Source organism: Lutra lutra, chromosome 12, assembly GCF_902655055.1.
Source record: "Lutra lutra chromosome 12, mLutLut1.2, whole genome shotgun sequence".
In the NCBI taxonomy this organism is placed as follows: domain Eukaryota; kingdom Metazoa; phylum Chordata; class Mammalia; order Carnivora; family Mustelidae; genus Lutra; species Lutra lutra.
Genome location: NC_062289.1, coordinates 78,175,090 through 78,193,519, shown reverse-complemented (window position 1 = coordinate 78,193,519; position 18,430 = coordinate 78,175,090). Strand labels below are relative to the sequence as shown.

Below are 18,430 nucleotides of genomic sequence, written 5' to 3'. Positions count from 1 at the left end.
ACCGTAGCGGGCGCGCCGCCGCTTCCTCCGCTCGCGGCCCCGGATGCGCCGAGCGGAGCGGCGCCTCCTCGACCCCCGCCCCCAGCCCTCGGCCGGACGCGGCAGGAGTGCGGTCCAGGCCCGGGTACGTGGGGCACGGCGTGGCCGGGAACGGCGGGGGTCAGGGCCCGGAGTCGTGTGGCTCGCGCTCCCAGCCTTTCTGGAGCCCTTCCCCCCCACCCCCGGGCTGTGTAGTTGGGGGCCCGCCGGAGTGGGCGGGCGCTGCCGGGAGTTGGGGGGTGGAGGGACCCGGGGTGGAGGTGGCACTGGTTTGGCGCGGAGACGCGGCCCGAGGAGACGGGAGCGCCGGGAGTGAGGGCCGGCCAGGAGTGGGTGGGGGGCGCTGGCGCGGCGCGGAGACGCGGCCCGCGGTGACAGAGCCCCGGCGCGGTGAGGGGCTGCCCTGCGGAAGCGCTGCCCACCGGAACCGGGCGCCGGGGGCGGGTGTGCGGCGCCGGCGCGGAGACGCGGCCCGCGGTGATGGGGCGCCGGGGGTGGGTGGGGCGCTCTGGCGGTGCGGAGGCCCGCCGGGACGCGGGTGCCGCGCGGGGGCGGCTCTCCCACCCCCACTGCATGTCCCGCTCTTTGGTTTGGTTTGGGTCTCGGGTCTGCGTGGCCGGCGCCTTCAGCAGCACAGGCATCCCCACTGCACTGGTCCTCCGGTGCGCGGCGTGTCGCCCTTACGGGTGGGGGGACAGGTGCAGAGGAGAGCGACTTGTCCAGGCCGTTCAGTGGGGGGACAGCGGGCCGAATTCAGGCCCCGCTCACTGCGACGCTGCTGCCGGCTGCGCGGCGGTGTAGTCAGATGTCTTCCTGCGGAGCCCCCTGGCGCCCCAAAGAAGGGTCAGCCCCTTACCGCTAGGCCATTCCGCCCGCGGCTGCCTCTGCCCTCAGCGCTGTGGCGCGGGGATTCGTGGCCCTCAGGGCTCTGCTCGGTGTCACCTTATCAGTGCAGAAGGTAGCGCTGCCCGATGCCAGCGGTGCTGCCCCTGCCGTTGTCCATGTTGGAGTCTTTGTGTACTTTCTGATGGGTTCTCAAAGCGGTGTTTGCGGGTAAAATGGTTTTGGTAACTTTTTTTCGTGGAACCAGTAAAACAAGTAGGGTACCTGAATGGTTTCAAGAAATGGAAAGTGTATTTTGAAAACTGTCATCCTACCACCCAAAGTTACGCACAATTGATGTTTTTATGGCCCGTCATTTGAGCCATGTAATTTTTCCTTTATAATTGAGATTGTATGAAGTGATTTTATGTGCCTTTAAAAATAGCGTGGTCGCATTAAGCCCTGTCTGTCCACAGACCAGCATTAGCTCTTGAATTGCATCCACCATTTCTTGCCGTCTGTGCTGTGGCTCTGACGTTCTGGTCTTGTCTTCAGTTTATCTTCTCTTCAGGGTAGTCTTGTCGACATTCAGATTCTCCATCAAACTCTCTCCAGGTCTTAGCTTCCTTTTACACCACGGTTAGAAAAAAGATCATGTGCCCCCTGTCACCATTTCCTCTTCCCATTTCTCTTGAACCGGCTTCACTTAGGCTTTTGGTCTTTCCGTCCCGCTTCTTCTCCAGCACCACTCCTCTTGGGGTCGCCGGTGCTGTTACATTGCCAAGCCCTCCTGTAGGCAGCCTTTCACCAGGCCGCGCATGGCTTCCTTGGAACACTGTCTGCTCGTGGCACGGGGACGCCACTCTGTTGGTTCTCCTCTTACCTTGCTGGTTGCTTCTCATCTCCTTCCCCTGTAAATCTTCTGATGCCTCAGGGCAGTCCCAGACCTCCTCTCTGGTGTGTGCACCCGGGTGATCTCACCCTGTGTCAGGACTGTAGGTCACATGTCGTCAGGTCCTGAATGTGTATCTCCTGGCTGGGTCTTCCTGCTCCAGGTTCCACACCTGCTTGCACTTGAGTGAGACCTGCCGCTTCCCTGCCGTTGCCGTTGCGTTTCTCTTGGAGGCAGCCCCACGTTCATAGTTGCTCAGGTCAGAACTCTCCTGTAATCTCTGCTTCTCTTTCACGTCCTAAATCTCATCTGTCAACACTTTTACAATCGAATCCAAGCCTGGCTGCCCCTCACTGTCTTCCTGGCTACCGCCGTTCTTCAGTCCCTCGCCCCCCATCTCTTACCTGGGTTATTCCGGTGCCTCCTCCCTGCTCTGCTCCCTCTGCTCCCTCTGCTCCCCTGAGCCGCTCTGCTCTCGAATCTCAACACAGCAGCTGAATGATGTTTTTAAGACAGAAATCAGATTGTGCATGTCTTTTTTTTTTTTAAAGATTATCTATTTATTTATTTGACAGACAGAGATCACAAGTAGGCAGAGAGGCAGGCAGGGGGAGAGAGAGAGAGAGAGAAAGAGAGAGAGAGAGAGAGGAGGAAGCAGGCTTCCTGCAGAAAGCCTGACATGGGGCTCGATCCCAGGACCCCGGGATCATGACCTGAGCCGAAGGCAGAGGCTTTAACCCACTGAGCCACCCAGGCGCCCCTCTGCCAGTCCTTCTTGTGTGCCACCTCCTACTTTGTGCGCTGTCTGACTGCCCCCCCTTCTGGGGGCAGGGACTATGCGGTGTTCACTCTCAGATCCCCGGTGCTTCAGAATAATGCCTGATGCAGTCAGCCTTCAGGAAATACTTACTGAGTAAATACAGTCACAGTCAAATTCTTCTCTAGAGCAGGTGGATTTGGTGGGAACCTCGGTGTACGGGGTAGCGAACGATTCTGGGGGATGCTGAGGAATGGAATTCACGTGCTTAGAAGAGGGAAGCCTGCTCTTCCAAGAGGGACAGATGCATGTTGGGGGTGAGGTTGATGGGGGTAGAGATGGAAGGGAGGTAGGTTGGAGGTGGGAGAGTGTGAGGCCATTCAAGGAAGGGGTCAGTCACCTGACCCCACATTCAGTAGGAGGTTGGGCCTGGCATCTCCACAGGGACCATCTGTGGGGCCTGCCCTGAGGGCTGGCAGTGAATTCTCTGTCCCCCGGCCCCCATTTTATGTCTCAGTGCTCCTCCTGCGGAGGACGGAAGCTCTCTTTTCTGTTAGGGGTTTGTGGCTACCCAGCTCAGGCTCTGGGGTCCAGCCCTGGAACCAGGTCTTGCCGTCCCTGAGGTTCTCCAGTCCCAGTGCGGAGGTGTTCTGCTTGGCTGGTCTGCTCCTTTCCTTGGAGCCTAGGACAGGCTGATGGTGGAGCCTCTTTACAGGTGAAAGACCAGCATCTTCCTCAGGGAGCCTGGCTCTGCTCCTCCGCCACTTAGAGGGGAACCGTGTGCCCATTGCCTTCAGGAGTCGGGCCTGGCCCTCAGTGTTTTCTTCTGGGCAGGGCCTCTGTCTTTTGGGCCTATATTCTCAGCCCACCCCCGTGCGCCCCCATTCCTGCTGTATTTCTAGTCATTGGGAATTGTTACTTTGTTTTGGTGCATTATTGTAGAAATAAAAATGTACTGTGTGAAGGGAAGGACTTTGCATAACCTCATGTTCCTATTTTACTTAGGGCTTTTTTTTTTAAGTTTTCTGTTTCTTAATTTTTTTTTAAAGATTTTATTTATTTGTTTGTCAGAGAGAGAGCACAAGCAGGTGGAGTGGCAGGCAGAGGAAGAAGCAGGCTCCCTGGGAGCCCGGTGTGGGACTCGATCCCAAGACCCTGGGATCATGACCTGAGCTGAAGGCAAACGCTTGACGACTGAGCCGCCCAGACGTGCCCCCCCCCCCCCTTTTAACACTTTATACATCATAGTATTCCCTTTTGTTGAAGTAGAATTCTGAGAATTTTGATAGATGTGTAATTTCCAGGACAGTCAGGATTCAGGACAGTTTTGGGGGCACCTGGGTGGCTCAGTAGAGCGTCTGACTCTTGTTTTCAGATCAGGTCATGATCTTAGCATCATGAGATCGAGCCCTGTGTTGGGCTCCGCACGCTCTATGGAATCTGCCTGAGATCCTGTCTCTCCCACTGCCCCTCTTCCTGCTGGTGCCTGCATACGTGTGCTTTCTCTCTCTAAAGTAAATAAATAAATCTAAAAACAGTTTCATCACCCTAAGAATTCCTTAGCACTGCCGCTCTCCCGAGCTCCTCCTCCTCAGCAGCTGCTGATCTCTGTCACTGTGTTTTCTGTCCTTTCTGGGATATCATTTATTTTTTTTAATTTTTAAAAGATTTTATTTATTTACTTGACAGAGATCACAGGTAGGCAGAGATGCAGCCAGAGAGAGAGGGAAGCAGGCTTACCCCAAGCAGAGAGCCTGATGCGGGGCTCGATCCCAGGACCCTGGGACCATGGCCCGAGCCGAAGGCAGAGGCTTTAACCCACTGAGCCTCCCAGGTACCCCTCTGGGATGTCTCCGGGGTGAGCCTCTTGAGTCTGGCTTCTTTCTTTTCTTTTTTTTTTTTTTTTTCCTTTAAAGATTTTGTTAATTTGGTAGAGACACAGTGAGAGAGAGAGACCACAAGCAAGGGCAGAGGGAGAGGGAGAAGCAGGCTTCCCGGTGAGCAGGGAGCCTGATGCGGGGCTCCATCCCAGGCCCCTGGGATCGTGACCTGAGCCGAAGGCAGATGTGTAACGACGGAGCCCCCCAGGCACCCCGATCTGGCTTCTCTCATTGAGCATAGTGCATTTGAGGTTTACCAAGGTTACTGCTTGGACCAAGAGCTCGTGTCCTGCCGCTGGGTGGGCTGGACGTGTGGGTGTGCCCCCCCTTTGTCCAGTCCCCTGCTGTTGCTGTCCCGTGATGGGAGCGCTGCCTGCGTGGCTCCTGTCGTGTGCTATTCAGACGATATACAAGGATTGCAACACGAGGGCCACGGGAAGACAAGTTCCTCCTTGCTTTCTCCCGGCTCCTGCCCTCCTCCCCAGGGCCTGCTGGTTTGGTTCCACTCCTGCAGGTCTCTGCGCGTTAGAACTGTGTTCTCCATGGCGGTGCTGTTTCTCACACGGGGCTGGAAATTGGTTCTTGCGGGGAGGGTGAAAAAAATCTTAGCTATGACAGTGGTTTGTGGCCTCACAAAGAGTCACAGTCATCCACAGATCTACGCTAGGGCTGTGGCATTAAAATTTCACAGCATGTCGGGAGGGATTAGGAGAGAAAGGTGGAAGCAGGCCCCTCGAGGGCTGTGGGTAAAACGTTGAGGAGCAGCAGCGAGTGGGACAGTCATTGGGGACTGCAGCTGTGTGGCTCGTGTCTGAGGAAGGACTTCCGTTTCTCTGGCCTCTTCCTCCCAAGCTGAGATGGATCCTGCCTCTGGGGAGCACGGGGCTCTCTGTCCCAGTGGGTTAAGGACCTGCCCCCGCCGCCATGACTGTAAGCTCCTGGCATCGTGGCCTGTTAAGTTAGAAGGGGACACGGGGCCGTCAGTCCTCATTTCTGCACCGTGGCGTTGTGACATGGCATGTGGCACAGGGAAGCTTGCAGAGTTGTAAAACTCCCTGTGGCCCAGTTTATGTCACTTGGAATGGACATAGTTTAGGAGTGAGTGTGGAGCCTTGCTCATCTTGTCTGAGAGGGAGGAGTGCATGTTTTGTTAGCATGGGCTTCTGCTAGGGCCTTGACTTTCGATCGGAGCACTGTCGGCATTGCCGTCCCACGAGGAAGTCTCTTTCCCGTGGTGTTTACTGTGCCTTGTTTCCGTTCCTGGGCATGTGGTGCATCTGCTTTATCGCCCAGCCGTCTCTGTCTTTTAAGGTCTGGGGAAGCATTTCAAGGTAAGTGAAAGCAGTGTTCTTAACACATTCAAGCTTCACCCCCTCTTTTTTTCCTTCTCCCTCAGGCAGAGGCACTTCCGTGCTTTGGTGTTTGGCAGATTGCCTGGGGGGTGCGCGCCCTCCTAGAAAGCCTCGGGGCCCAGGCTGACCAGGGGCGGGCGGGGCGGGCGGAGAGCGGTCCCTGCTGTCGGGAGGTCGGCAGTGCTTTCCCAGGAAAGGCGGGAGGTTTCGCGGGGCTCGGCTTGGGTGTTTGGGGGAAGGTCCTTGTGTAGCCGCTGCTGCCGGGGTGGGCCTCAGTGTGCATCCCAGCGCTGGCTCTGCCCGAGCTGCTTCCTCCCAGAACCGAGACGTGGTGGCGGCCAGACCTCGCAGGCCTCAGACTCGACCTGGCCGACACCGAACGCGTTCTAGCCGCATGCAGGACGCCTCAGCAGCGTCCCTCCTCTGGTCTGGGTTGCCCACCTGTGGCCATTTCCTGGGCCTGCCGGGCTGACCTGTTGGCTGGTTTTCCGGAGTGTGAGTTGGGTGTGTGGCAGCATGTCCTAGAGAGCCCGAGCTGAAGGGAGAAGCTTTGCTTTAGTCTTACTGCCTCGACTTGTTTTTAGTCTCAGCATTAACTTCAGGTTGAAATTCAAAGAATGTTAAGTGACAGTATAACTGTCTTTTCAGAGATGGATCAGGTTAAAACAGCTGGGAGCCACTGTCCTCAAATCCCGTAGCCGCCTTTCCCTGTGTCCTCTGCTGAGGCGAGGCTGCCTGCTTTGCTGCTTGTCATCGTGCCTTGGCCCCGGTGCCTCTAGGGTCCTCCGTTCTGCTAGGATGTCACTGCTTTAGGCCATTTCCGTAGGCAGAATGAGGAGATGTGTTTTTTTTTTCCCCCAAAGATTTTTATTTATTTGACAGAGAAATCACAAGTAGGCAAAACTAGGCAGAGAGGCAGGCAGATAGAGAGGGAGAGCAGGCTCCCCGCTGAGCAGAGAGCTCGACGTGGGGCTCCATCCCAGGACCCCGGGATCATGACCCAAGCAGAAGGCAAAGGCTCAACCCACTGAGCCACCCAGGCGCCCCGAGGAGATGTGTTTTAAGGGAAGAACCCGTAAGCTCACACAGTGCTGGTTCTCCTCCAGCTGCGTGGAGTTGTTCCGCCGTCCCTTCCTGCCCTGTCCCACGGGTGACTCTGTTGTCCTGCCTAGAGTTTGAGGGTTTGCCTTTGTGCACTTCGGATTTAGGGAGTTCTTTGTCCTTATCGATGTAGTTGTTTTTCGAATATGTGACTCTTTAACACGGTTCTGAAGCTCAGAGTGTTACAAGATGGTGTGCTCAGGAGTGTCACTCTCTTCCCTGCCTGCTCACACCACCCTGAGGAGGTCATCAGTCTCATTCGTTTCTAACTCAGTCTTCGCGAGTTCCTTCTCTGCAGAGTAAACAGATACTTGGGGGACGTCAGTGTGTATAACTAGGGAATACGTTTTTGAGAAAAAGTTATGTATTTGCAGATATGTGGGTATGTGCTTTCTTTTTGTAGGAAAAAATGCAGGCAAGATGTATCTACGTGTATATCTATCTTGTCCTCCTATGTAGGGGTGGTGTCCCACATAGAGTCTTCTGCGCTTTGTTTGACGTAATGTTGGAGTCCTGGAAGTTCTCCGCACGGCGTTCGCAGAGAGCTTTCTCACCCGTTTCTGCAGCTGCGTGGTGCTCTGTCGAGGGGCTGCACCAGATGGAGTCGCCTGTCTCTGAAACGTGCCATGTAGTGTATTTCCAGCGCTGTGTTTGCAGAGAATGCGTAGTGACTGACTTGGTGTTTACGTGTTTCTTTCCTGGAGGGGGCTGTTGGGGGGAACTTGGGGGGGGGCACTAGCGGGTCCAGTGTGTGGAGGAGCACACTTGTGAGGTGCTGCTGGAGCCCTAGCGGGGTGGGGGGGGACAGCTCCCCCTGCAGAGCTGAGCGGCCCGTGTCCCCACCACCTCGCCAGCACTGTGTTGTTGGGCTGCTGAGTTGTTTGGTCTGGGACATGAGAAATGGCATTTCAGATTAGTTTTAATCCAATTCTTTTATTAGGAGAGATGATTTACAAGTTAACGTGCTTGAAAAATTCAGCTTCAAGCCTTGGAGTCCGACTTTGTTTTACTGATTTTTGTAATAGGAAATGTCATTTCATAAGGGCTGGGAGTGAGTGAGTGAGTCAAACATTAGCTCGTTCCTTGTGAGCAGCCTTGTAGAGATACTCCGTGTTTTGATGGATCACGAGGGCCAAGTCTAGGCTCTGACTTATGCATTTGGAGCCATGGACTGGTCTTTACTTTTATTTATTTTTTTAAAAGATTTTATTTATTAATTTGACGGAGCACAAGTAGGCGGAATGGCAGAGGGAGACGGAGAGACAGGCTCTCTGCTGAGTAGGAAGTCCGATATGGGGCTCAGTCCCAGGACCCCGAGATCATGACCTAAGCCAAAGGCAGGTGCTTCAGTGACTGAGCCAATGAGGCGCCCCGTCCTTATTTTTAGCAAGCTGGACGTTCTCTGACCCCTCCGTGTCTGCAGCTGGGTGTTTGCTCACAGCGGGCTCTTTGGCTCATGCTCTGTGTGCTGGACATAGGGGGTGTCACGGATGGGCAGAAGTACTTCCCTGCAGTAACAGCAGTGCTCCCTGCATGACAAGCGATGCTGCCTGCATGACGAGTGGTGCCTGGGCCCTGGCTTTGGCCTAGGGGGTGCATCGTGACCATGGTGACAGTATTGCAGAACTGCCTGAAGCAGGGGGGATTGCCTGGCTGCTCTGGGAAAATGTGGGGACAGAGAAGGAGGTGAGTTTGGGAAGGGAGCCAGGCTCATGGCCCGAGTTGCCTACTTATTCAAGGGGAGGTCCAGCGGCCTGGACTCTGGTGGCTCCCACACGGGAAGCTGGGAGTGGAGGGTGGGCAGCGGGAGCAGTTCCAGACTTCAGCAGGGGGCCCGGGAGCAGCTGCTGTAAGTACCCAGTCTCTCGGACTCTCTCATTGGTTCTGGCCTGGGGGCCCCTGCCCTACACTGACAACAGGGCCCAGGTAGTGTTCCTTAGAGTGGTATTTTCCTGGTGTCTAGTTGTGCCTGTTTATGATGTTGTGGTCACCCTGACAGCAATAGCGGGCAGAGAGGGTGGGCCTGTGGCCAGCATCCTGCCAGCGGCACTGGTGAGTGCTGCGTGCGGTGACTGAGGGGGTCGCGCCCTGCTTCTCCCCGGGCTGCGCACCTGCCTTGCCCTCGAGCTGCTGACTTCCGCCTCGTCCGGAGCAGCACCCGTGCGGGGTGGCGAGCTGAACGTGGCTCCGGCTCCTCCCGATGGACATCCAAAGTAGAAACAGCTACTACAAAAACAGAAGTTGTTTTGCCATTGGTGGTAGCTTTGCTCTCCATTGGGGTAACTGTGGCACATTTTTGGGGAATGCTGCTTTAGATAAGTAGTGTCTTTATATCGTTGTCGAATGCGCTTGTTTTTCTAACTTGGCTATAAGCTTAATGAGGTCAGGGTCCATTTTCTTACAAGGTTGAGGTATAGTTTCTGTGTAGCAAAGTTCAGGCTTTAGTGTGTGGCTCCATGACGTTGGACAAACACTTGTAACCATCCTCACGAACCAGTTGGAGAAGTGGGTGCACGCCCCAGATTCCCTCCTGCTCCTCTCGAGTCCGCCCCTCGCCCACCTTCAGCCCTCGGGATCTCTCTGATCTCTGTCCCTGTCGCCTGTTGCAGGATATCATGTCATGTCCGTGACCAGCGCTGCGTGACCCTTGGGTCTGTCTCTGCCCCTGGCGTCTCAAGACTCGTCGTGGTGCGGGTCTGTCAGTTCGGTCCTTACATCGCCGAGGCTGCTCCAGTGTTGTGTCCCGTCGCCGGGTGAAGGTCAGTATTCACGTTTTCATACGTTTCACTGGGTAGCTCTCTAATGCACGTCGTTAACGCAGTCGAAGTTATGTCCCGTAATTGGTATCCTGCTTTTTCCACTTAATTTGTCTGTACGTGTTTCATTTTTATTAGAGTCTCTGTCTAGAACCCGGACACTGGATGTTTCTGGTTACTTTTACTTTTACTGTATTCTGCAATGCACGTTTTTATGCACAATTTAAAAAAATTTGTGGGTGAATTTCCTCAGGAGAGATTTCCAGAGATAGTAGGACTAGGTCAAGGGTCATGGGTGAGATGGGTCACTTCTGCTTTTCCAGCCCTGTCGCCCACCCCGCCAGGCATATTCCGGGCTCTGAGCCCTTGGAGTGCTGTGCTCCGTGTCCCTGTCTGCCTCCCACACCCGCTTAGCGGGGTTGGCAGGACGCCAGCTGCGTGGTGCAGTGTGTTGGCAAAGCGGATCTGGGAGAGTCTCGCTTGTCTGTGTGGCTTTTATTAGCGGCAAGGTTGGACGCTTTCCTTCATGCCGGTTAAGTAGATGCTTTCTTTTCGGGAAACTGCCTCTCACTTCGCTTTTCTGTGGGACTGCAGTGATGTTCAGCCCGCATGCGTGCTCTCTCCAGTACCCGTGGTCGCCCTGTCCCGACTGCCCCAAATGCTCATGAGCTTGATGATTTACTGTTAAGTCTTAAACATTTTTAAATTTTGCGTGTCTTCAAATCTATCTGTCTTTTCAGATTCAGCTTTACTGTTTTAAGTTTAGGAACTTGAATTCCCTTCAGAGCTTTAGTAAGTATTCATTTTTGTATTCTCTACCTATTTCTGTTTTGACATTTCTATAATTGGTATAAAGCTTGGATGTCACCTTGTAAGATGCTTCTTTATTTTGGTGAATGATTTGTGGTGAGAATTTAAATAGGATTTTCACTCTGTGTCAGTGGTTGTGACATATTTATCCCAAGTCTTACCTTCCCCTGGTTTTGTGAATTGTTTTAAGTGGGAGAGCTGGTTTCTGGCCTTCGTTCTCTCTCCTTGCTCACCTTTGATGTTCTGAGAATGTATCCGAAGGAAGTAACCCGAAACACGCGCCCTTGCGTGTCTGTCTGTCACGTGCGTTCTGTTTTTGTGCCAGTTCCACACACGTCTCCTCACGGCGCTTGTGCACAAGACTCAGGAGCAGAAACGTTTTTGAAGGCAGCGGGCAGGCGTGCCTGGGCCTGAGCCACCCATTGTGTGGGGTTGCTGCTCGGGGGTGAGGCCGTGCTGCGCCGGGGGCTGCCCAGGACGGCCGTTCCTCCCGACTTCTGCCCTGATGTGTGCTGTAGCCTCCCTGTGATCTTGGGACTCTGTCTTCAGAGCCAAAAGCCCCTTTCCTGCTGCTTAACTAGGCACTAATGTTTGTGTTTCCCCAGGCTTTACTGGCACACCCCACGTTCTGTAGCTTCTTCCATCTAGTTCAGCCAGGGGCCCGGGTGTCTGTCCGTGCGTTTATGTATTTTTGCATTGTAATGTTGGTGAGTTCTGGTTTCTGACGTTTTTATTCCTGATTCTGTGAGGTAGATAGGTCCTCACGCCCCGAGGGCGACAGGGCCGGCCCTCTTGCTTGTTTGGGGCAGGGCGGGAGGAACGCCAAGACATGGGGGCTAGCTGCGCCAGAGTTGACTTGAGAATTTCCAGTGGTGGATCTTTCTGTCCCTTTGATCCTGCCTCAGTGGGGCGCAGACAGCCAGAGGGGGCTGTAGGCGACATTGTGTCCCCAGTGGGTCATCTTCTTCACAGACATTGAGATTCTAGCTAGGTCTGACTTGGGAATGTTCTAGGGTCCCACCTCAGAACTGGCTTCCTCCTGCTTAGCCCTGTCCTCAGGGCTGACCCCCAGTGGGTGTCTTCCACTCCCCCAGCACTTGCGTCGTCCTCTGCACAAAGCGGTGTTTGGGCTAGGAGCCTCGCGGAAGCTATGGTACCCGCTCAGGGAGTTTGCAGACCTCGGACGGAGACTCTCCGAGAGCACGAGCCCGAGTCCTGGCCATGTGCTTTCTCTCTCTCTGAGGTCGAGGTGCCTTCCTGTTTGGTCCTGGCTCCTGCTGTGGGTTTAGGCGAGGCTTTGGTGCCCAGGCCGGGCCCTCTCCCTCAGGAGCTTAGGGTCTGACACGCACTGGTTTCTCTGTGTGTTTGCAGTTGATGTAGCCCTGGGCTTGGTGTTCTGCTCTGGTGTGGGGCGACGGCAGCGCGCAGCCTGTGCCAGCGTTCGGCAGCAGCCACTGACTGCCTCCTGGGGGGCGAGCAGGGTGCTGTCCCCTCCCCGGAGCAGACAGGCAGACAGCCCCACCGCACATGGAAATGGAGAGGGACCACTAGGCTGGGGGAAGGCTTCTGGGAAGAAGCATGCCAGTCACGAGTGCCAGTGCTGAGTTCAGGTCGTGCTTGGCCTTGAGCTAGCAATGCTGGTTACCTTCCACAGTAGCTGGCTGGGATGACCCACCTACGGGTCCCAGCAGTGACCCGGAAGGACCTATCCCTCATCGGTGTCAAGGGGCATCATCTCCAGTGCTGTCTCTTCCATGGCTCGATGAGAATTCACAGGACTCACTGGCGTCTGGTGCCAGCCGGCATGGACCTTCACGCTCTCCCCAGTGCTGCTGAATGGCCCTCTCGCCACGTGCTTATCGGATGCTTCCGTTTGTCTTCCACTAACTTGATTTTAACTTTGATTTTTCAGGGGAACATTAAGTTGGATTAAAAAGAGGGGCGATAATGCACCATGGCAGCGGCCCGCAGAGTGTCCAGCACCAGCTGCAGCGGTCCAGGGCCTTCGCCCCCAGCGAAGGCGAGGAACAGCAGGCCCACTCAAACCCGCCCCAGTCCCCTGCCACGCCCTTCGCGCCTTCAGCCAGCCCTTCCGCACCGCAGTCTCCTGGGTACCAAGTTCAGCAGCTGATGAATAGGAGCCCCGTGACGGGACAGAACGTGAACATCGCCCTGCAGAGTGTCGGCCCGGTGGTGGGAGGAAACCCGCAGATCACGCTCGCTCCTCTTCCGCTCCCCAGCCCCGCTTCTCCAGGCTTCCAGTTTGGCGCCCAGCAGAGGCGCTTTGAGCATGGGTCTCCGTCGTACATCCAGGTCACCTCGCCACTGTCCCAGCAGGTGCAGACTCAGAGTCCCACCCAGCCCAGTGCTGGGCCGGGGCCGGGCCTGCAGAGCGTGCGGGCCGGCACCCCTGGCCCTGGCCTGGGCCTGTGCAGCAGCAGTCCCACCGGGGGCTTTGTGGACGCCAGCGTGTTAGTGAGGCAGATGAGCTTGAGCCCGTCTAGCAGCGGGCACTTTGTGTTTCAGGAGAGCCCCGGCCTCGCCCAGATGGCCCCGGGCACCCAGGTGCAGCTGCAGCACGCGGGGGCTCCCATCGCGGTCCGAGAGCGGAGACTGTCACAGCCCCATGCGCAGTCTGGGGGCACCGTCCACCACCTGGGGCCCCAGAGCCCCGCGGCCGCGGGTGCATCTGGCCTGCAGCCCCTGGCCAGCCCCGGCCACATCGCCACAGCGAGCTTGCCGCCCCAGATCAGCAGTATCATCCAGGGCCAGCTGGTCCAGCAGCAGCAGGTGCTGCAGGGGCCGCCGCTGACCAGACCCCTGCTCCCCGGAGTCGGGCTTGGGGGGGCTTCGGCCTTCGGGATGACCTCCCCGCCGCCCCCCACCAGCCCCTCCAGGACTGCAGTGCCCCCGGGCCTCTCCAGCCTTCCTCTCACATCTGCGGGGAGTGCAGGCGTGAGGAAGGCCCCCAAGAAGTTGGAGGAGATCCCCCCGGCCTCTCAGGAGCTGGCCCAGATGAGGAAGCAGTGCCTGGACTACCACTACCGCGAAATGGAGGCGCTGAAGGAGGCCTTCAAGGAGTACCTGATCGAATTGTTCTTCTTGCAACACCTTCAAGGGAACATGATGGACTTCTTGGCTTTCAAGAAGAAGCATTATGCCCCGTTGCAAGCTTATCTTAGGCAGAATGATTTGGACCTGGAGGAGGAGGAGGAGGAGGATGAGGAGGAGGAGGAGGAGGAGGAAGAAAAGTCTGAGGTTATCAACGATGAGGTGAGAAACAGCAGTTTCATAACGAGAGGACCATGCTTTGCAGATTTGATTCTAGGCAACTGTAAATGAGACCTAACCTACGAGGCTGGGGTGTTTCTAGGACGTGGTTTCATAAGGTTTTGATCCAGGAGTGAAATTGAAGACATGTTTTGCTCTTTTCCGGCATGGAGGGGAGGAGCTGCTCTGGATGTTGGGAGGAAGATGCAGGATGCTGTGTGAGCAGTGCTGGGCTAGGCCCGAGCGTCCAGAGCAAGGTCGTCCAGTGTCCTGAGGCTGGCCTGGCGCGACCCAGCCCTGCCCCGTGGTCAGCTGGGGCGGGGGGTCTCATCTAGCACTGAGGCTTGAGGTGCGGACCCCTTCTGGCTGTGTGTGTGGACTTCGCATTTCACTGCCACTGGTCCACTGTCAGAAACACCGCAGATGTGGTTTTTAAGCAGGCATTTCAGTCACTAGCTTTTTACCATGTACCGGTCATGATTCCACATCATGAGGTATGTCTGTGTGGTGTTTTCATGATGAAGATACAGTTGTTGTGGCAAAAACTCTGAGAATTTTTCAATTTTTAGACGTAGTCTCTGCTTTGAGGTATTTTAAGCTCACATGTGTGCAAATACCTACTGAGTGATATTTGACATAGGATCTTTTTTAGATAGTGAAATTTTGGGGTGTCTGGAATGGGTGCTTTATACACCCCCGGGTGGGATTTTTCAGTACCATAGGGTTTCCCGAGGTCCTTCCACTTGTATTTCCTGAAAAAGGAGCGAATCAAACCAGGGCAATAGTGAGGGACGCTGTAGCGCACTGTATTTTGTGCCTTTGTGTTGTGTAGTGTACAGCATGTTGGTGCAGCTCATTTTGTTTTACAACACAACTAAAGTAATTTGACTCTGTCAGCTCTTCTCCTGCAAAGAAATCAGCCTTTGCTGAGCAAAAGCTGGTCTCTTTGCTCTGCCGTCCTCATTGAGATTTATGGACATATCTGTGTGGCTTTGCCATTTTGTGTTTTCTTTAACACCCTTTCCAGAAAGGATCATTTTTATTTTCCAAAAGGTTTATATTATTTTGAGGGTTACACCTCTGTTGCCACGAAATAGTGAAATTCAGTTCTCTCTCTGTTTGTACACACTGTTGTCTGGAGGCTCAGTCCCCCTCCTCTGTGCTAACGAGGAGACCTGACTCCCCTTTTTTGCACCTTCCCACTCAGAGAGACCCACACACGGCGGGCAGCGGGGTGGCTGCCACGCCGATGGCGTGTGCGGGCGTGAGAGCCTTGCTGCTCAGAGGCTGCCTGCCGTTGTCTTGATTGTAGTTGGAAGTCGCAGAACCTGAGCTCAAGTTGGAGTTCCCACATGATGCGCCCTGGAGTGAGGTCATTAGGTTGTAAATCCACCGTAAGTCAGTTTGGTGTCCTTTTACAGGATTTCATGCAAAAGCGTTCCATTTTTATACACCAGACATCACTGAGCTATCAGCAGTAAAATTCTGACAAAATTTTGAGCAGTCTTAAAAATTATGTTGCCTTTTTTTCTCAAAATATTTTCTCTCAGGTAAAGGTTGTGACAGGAAAGGATGGGCAGACTGGTACTCCTGTTGCTATAGCAACCCAGCTTCCGCCAAATGTTTCTGCTGCTTTTTCATCCCAGCAGCAACCGCTTCAGGTACTTTTCGATGGTTCTCAAATGTAGCCTCATCCCAAACTTTCCTTCATCCAGATATTTTAACCTTCAATTTTACTATTTGCTCTCCAGCATTTTTTTTCCAGAGCCCATTCCTTATTTTTAAAAAATTTAAAAGACTTCCTGCATATGAAATGATAAAGTTAAGTTGCATGAGTAAATGACAACACGGATCTTAATGCATTCTTATTTTTTCTGTGTTGAGTGTGACGCGGTAGTAGCCTTCGCATGCATGTCACCTAATACAGTCCTGTTGAATGTGTGCTCAGGGTTCCTTGTGTGCTGTGTTTTAAATGTTGGTTCTTTCCTGTGTCTTCTATCTGTATCTTTAAGAACAGTGCAAAACAGAACAAGAAAAAAAAGATTTAAGCAGCTGGTAACTTGATATTTTCCGCAGCTGGAAGAAACGCCGAAGTCAGGACCGTAGGCCCCCCCCCGGGTGTCCACTGAGTGCAGACTGAGAGTAACATTAATTGTTTGGAAACAGAATTGTTCAGTGTTAAGTCAGTGATGCCAAGAACCTGGAAGGACAGGTCACGTTCTCTCAGGAGGGAACGGATGGTTCTTGCTTCGGAGACTAGTTTCATCTTGTGGGGACACCTTTTTTTTTTTTTTTTCAATGTTTTTATTTTTAATTTTGCTGTAATTTCTAACACATGTGAAAGTTGCAAAAACAGTTTCCCAAAGAACTCCTTTGTGCCCTTTGCGCGGGTTCACCAGATGTGCCCTTTTTGTCCGCCTCTGTTGTTTTCACTCTGGCGTATGTGTAGACACACACGTCTCCACCGACTCGGCGACAGGCCGTTGCAGACCCCACGTCATGCACTTGTAAGTCTGATGCCCTGTGTGCCTTACGTGAGAATGTTCTCTTACCTGACACGGTCTGGGTCACGCCAGGACCACGACTAAGCCAAAGCTCATACGTGGTTTTTGTGTCTTGACCTGATGGTGTCCTTGACCACTATGTCCTTGACATAAGAGTGGACGCTTACACAGGGCAGGGGCACCGTCCCCGCGCACTGCAACACACGTACAGCTCTTGACTCCCCAAAACTGAACAGCTGTTAGCCTGCTGTTGACTGGAAGCTTTACCTATGACGTAGTTGATTAGCGTGTATTTTGTCTGTTAATTTGTTTTATATATTGTGTTCTGCTTGTAAAGTAAGCTGGAGAGAAGGAGATCACAAGGAAGAAGAGAAAATACATTTACTGTTCTGTAGGGGAAAGACTCTGCGTGTAAGTGGACCTGTGCAGTTCAAACCCGGCTTGTTCAAGGGTCGGCCGTGGTGGTTTTACCCTAGGCTGGGATCGCCTGTTGGGCGTCGGGTGTAGTTGTCATGCCTCCTCGGTCGTCGTTGTCTTCATCTTCTTTTTTTTTTTAAGATTTTATTTATTTATGTGACAGGCAGAGATCACAAGTAGGCAGAGAGGCAGGCAGGGAGAGAGAGGAGGAAGCAGGCTCCCCGTGGAGCAGAGAGCCCGATGCGGGGCTTGATCCCAGAACCCTGGGATCATGACCTGAGCCGAAAGCAGAGGCTTTAACCCGCTGAGCCACCCAGGCTTTCCCTCCTTGGTCTTCTTTAACCTGGCATGGCTCCTCAGTCTTTCATGACCTTTACGTTTTTGAGTTGAGGCTACTTGTTTGGTAGAATGCCCTTTGATACTCGATTGCCTTCTGCCCTTGTGTCTGACTTGGGCCATGTATCTTTGAGAGGAATACCCAGAAGTGACGCTGTGTGCGGCTCATGCTTCCGTATTAGGAGGCCGTGAGGTCGGTGGTCTTGGGACTGGTGATGCGCACTCTGACCGCTTGGTGAGGCTGGTGTCCGTCAGGCTTTTGCAATGGAAGGTTTTTAGTTTTTCTTTGGTAAATGATAAATAATCTGGGGAAGATACTTTGAGACTCGGTTAAATATCCTGTATCTCATTAAATTTTCGGCCACTAATTCCGCCATCTGGCCAGAATCCGTTTTCACCTTCAGGATTGCAGAATGGATTTTCTAGCTCTGTTGTCCCTAATGCATCAATCAGTCGGCATTCTGCCGTGAACGGTGTGCTTTCCTTTTTCTTCCATTTACATAGTCATATGTGGATTTTTATCTCAGTTATTGGGTTATGTCACTAATAGTATTTATTTGTTTAGACTTACTGAATTCGGTAAAACTCACTCTTTTTTTGTTTGTGGTTCTGTTGAGTTGTGCCAAACCCACAGAGTTGTGTAGCCACCATGGTGGTCCAGAAACAGAGCTCCGTCACCCTCCCAGAATCTGTGCCCCCTGCCTCTGTGATTCTGCTGTTTCCAGAATGAACGAAACCTGGATGGAGTCATACTGCCCGTGGCTTCTGTCGCTGAGCGGCCACGCTGTGCCGTTTACCAGCGTCTGTGTCTGGGGGCAGGGGTGTCCCCGCTTTGTCTCCACTCACCCGTTGAAGGGACGTTGGATTGTTTACTTAGGAGTAAAGCTGCCTCGGTGTTCACAGAGAGTTTGGTGTGTGTGAACCTCGGCCTTTGTTTCGTTCGGGTTCAGACCTCGGCGGCAGATGGCAGGCTCGTATAGGTTCGAGTTTTCTTTTCTTTTCTTATTTATTTATCTATTTGACACAGAGCTCACAAGCAGGCAGAGAGGCAGGCAGAGCGGTGAAGGGAAGCAGGCGCCCCGCTGAGCAGAGAGCCCGATGCGGGGCTCGATCCCAGGACCCCGGGATCATGACCTGAGCCGAAGGCAGAGGCTTAACCCACTGAGCCACCGAGGCGCCCCGAGTTTTCTAAAAAACTGGCAAAGGTGCCCTGGCCTGCCCTTCTGCGCTCTGCTGCCCCCGGTGGCGGGGAGGCCCCGGTGCGTCCTGCCTGCTCCTCTCCAGTGGCGGCCACATGCCTGCACGGTTGTCTGTGAGTCGTCTTGGGGAAGGTCGGACTCCTGCGTGTCGCTGTTCGATTTGAGAATTCTTTGTATGATGTGAATGCAGGTTCCCTGTCAGATACAGATTTGTAGATGTTTTCCTGCCGTTCTGAAGCTTATCTTTCTCTCTGTTACACTGTTGTCCAGAGCAGAAGTTTTAGGTTTTGATGCG

The 18,430-nt window shown here is 53.9% G+C and overlaps 1 protein-coding gene across 1 annotated transcript in view; it reads left to right on the top strand.

Annotated features, from left to right (window-relative positions):
• The window catches only part of EP400 (E1A binding protein p400), a 97,074-nt gene continuing 78,644 nt past the window's right edge, over window positions 1-18,430 (top strand). Inside the window, 3 exon segments of the mRNA XM_047696510.1 lie at window positions 1-124; window positions 9,453-9,602; window positions 12,322-13,682. Coding sequence (XP_047552466.1) covers window positions 12,357-13,682 — 1,326 coding nt within the window. The 5' untranslated portion in view covers window positions 1-124; window positions 9,453-9,602; window positions 12,322-12,356.